This window comes from Montipora capricornis, chromosome 1 (assembly GCF_036669925.1).
Source record: "Montipora capricornis isolate CH-2021 chromosome 1, ASM3666992v2, whole genome shotgun sequence".
NCBI lineage: Eukaryota > Metazoa > Cnidaria > Anthozoa > Scleractinia > Acroporidae > Montipora > Montipora capricornis.
Genome location: NC_090883.1, coordinates 12,233,500 through 12,235,999, shown reverse-complemented (window position 1 = coordinate 12,235,999; position 2,500 = coordinate 12,233,500). Strand labels below are relative to the sequence as shown.

General features: G+C 36.7%; 1 protein-coding gene across 8 annotated transcripts in view; it reads right to left on the bottom strand.

The window, feature by feature from the left end:
- LOC138053829 (CDK5 regulatory subunit-associated protein 3-like) overlaps nt 1–2,500 on the bottom strand; it is a 116,536-nt gene that overhangs the window by 3,997 nt on the left and 110,039 nt on the right. For all 8 annotated transcript variants that reach the window (XM_068900396.1, XM_068900487.1, XM_068900440.1 and 5 more), the window contains one exon: nt 1,848–1,916. In XM_068900396.1, the coding sequence (XP_068756497.1) occupies nt 1,848–1,916 (69 nt within the window). The remainder of the gene's footprint in view (nt 1–1,847; nt 1,917–2,500) is intronic.

Genomic DNA, 2,500 nt, shown 5'->3' with positions numbered 1-2,500 from the left:
ATCTACATCACAAGTGACCACATCGTGAGACAAACGAGAATACTTTATTATTATTACAACCCATACTTTAGCAAGTTGGTTGTAGGCTGGAAGATGACTTAATGAAGCTTTCCAACCAAGACCACGCCGCCAATGTGCCAAATAAATGTTTAAGAGGGCTCAAACCAGTTTTAACACTTTCAATAAACTGAACTATTTAGAAGGACTGAACGTACCCAACTCAGTTTCACTTCACAGCAACGTTATTATGCCATATGAAACACATGCTTAACAAGACGGACTAATGAATGTGACATAATTGGTTACCGGTTGCTTATATCTAAAAAAAACTAACTTGGTGACCCCCATTTTGTATTGCTGGAGAATGATTAGCACATTAAGATAAAACTCTCTGCAAAGTTTAAAAAAATTCTCTGGAGCAGATTCATAGAAGCCTTCACAAATGGAAATTTTAAAGGTGGCTTAAAAAATAGGAAAGTACATAAACAAGTGATCAAATCAAGATAGAAATGCAACATTCGCTTTAAATAGTAGTAAAATAAATCTGTTGAAAATCGCACCACAGATACCCCAAATCTTCAGTTTGATCAAAAACCAAAATCTCCTTAAAATGGAAGGGTGAGCAGATTGACATGGGAACCCATTCTCATATCATTTGGTAGGGCATAAAATTTCATGCATTTATCACCTTTGTCACGATCAAGTCATTAAGCCACATGACTATTATTTTTCTATACCGCACTCAGAAAGCTTCAGTTCAGTTCAGTTCTGGTGCAATAGAGCAAATCGTACCCAATTCAAAACCTTTAGGAATAGAACGTTTTGTTCCAGGTATTTTCTTATCATTTAAATCTGAATGCAACATTATAATGCAAACACAATACACAAAGAACCTTAACCTCGGGAGACTTGAATTGGGCACAACATTGAGTTAGCCAATTTGGTCTATTGCTAGGAACTTTCATGCAAAGTACAAAGTCTGAATCAATCTGATATGGCTAATTTATAGGAATTAGTTCAGAGGCTGCACTTTGTAGGGGCAAAATGAACTTATTTGATACAATGTATTGTTCAGTGGAAAGTTATTGAAAGAGTGGGTCAAAAGCTATGACAGCATGGAATGCTCAACTTTCCAACATGGCCACTGGCCAAGGTCATTCTATCCAGCCTTATCCCACCAGATCATCAGGATTTGAGCCAATACACATGTAAACTTCAAGCCAATCGGTCCACGTTTAGTTTGCTTCCTGCACTTGCTATCAAAGTGTATACGTGATTCTTCATAATTACAGTCAACATGACTCTCAATACCTCTCTCAGCAATGACAAAATGGCTAAGTTCGAATTTGATTTGGCTCACATGACTGTGAACTCTGGATTCTGTACAGAGCCAAATTCTGTCAAGATGATGATGTTTGTTCCGACATGAATATTTTGGTCTCCATCACTATTTTACGTTTATCCTTTACTCTTGAAAAACACCGCACAAGTCATAGTTTTAGCAAAACAAAATTGTATTCCCATGCGAGGATAGACCAATTCCGCTAACTCTATGTTGTACCCAATTCAGATCCCTTGGGAACGTTTTGTTCTAATTATTTCTATATGAATGCTACATTATCTTGCAAATGCAATACACAAAGAATCTTAACCCCGAGAGATTTGAATTGGGTACAACATTGCGTCAGCCGAATTGGTCTATTGACTTGAAAGATCCATATTTCTCATTCAATACATTCACATTTATGATACAATTTCTCTGGTAGTTTGACATAGCTTACCACTATTGACCTCCATGAAGTATCAACCCCTAAAGAAAAGACAACAAAAACCATATACAAACATACCTGATCGGCTGAAAGGACATCAAAGTCACTCTTCATTTCAAGTAATCTATGACGTAAGAATCCCTGAAGCTGATAACAATCAGGGGAGAGATGAGAAGGAATACTTGATTTAATGCTGGTTGGATGAAAATTGTGCTTATATTTATTGTTTTATGTTGATACTTTCCTATACAAGTAAGTGTTATATAGCGCATATGCATATAACTATTTGTATACAAATAACATAGCACATATGTGTTGACATTTATATGAAATGGTCTCCCCGGTCTACCACATTTCTTGCTGTTGCAATGGTAGACCAATGTTGAATGGAATAGACGATATGTATAGGATTTCTAACTGTGTCAACTTTAATATGAATCATGTAGTAATGTATTGGATTAAATAGAAGAGAAAGTAGTTGATTGTGCTGTCTCCTGGAAGGACGAGATTTTCAACTGTAAGGCCATGATCGCAGTTGACATCACCTAGGAACACAATAAATGGTACTGTGTTTCATAATACGAGCCATGTGTAACTTTTGGAGCATCAGATCTGCAGTGGAAAATACTTTGCTCGCTTTCATTATTTGGTATGGAGTCTTCTGTTAGCAATGATGAGTCCAAACACTTGAACATTGATGCCACCGTATGTCACCGTTTCGTGTCGAGTAC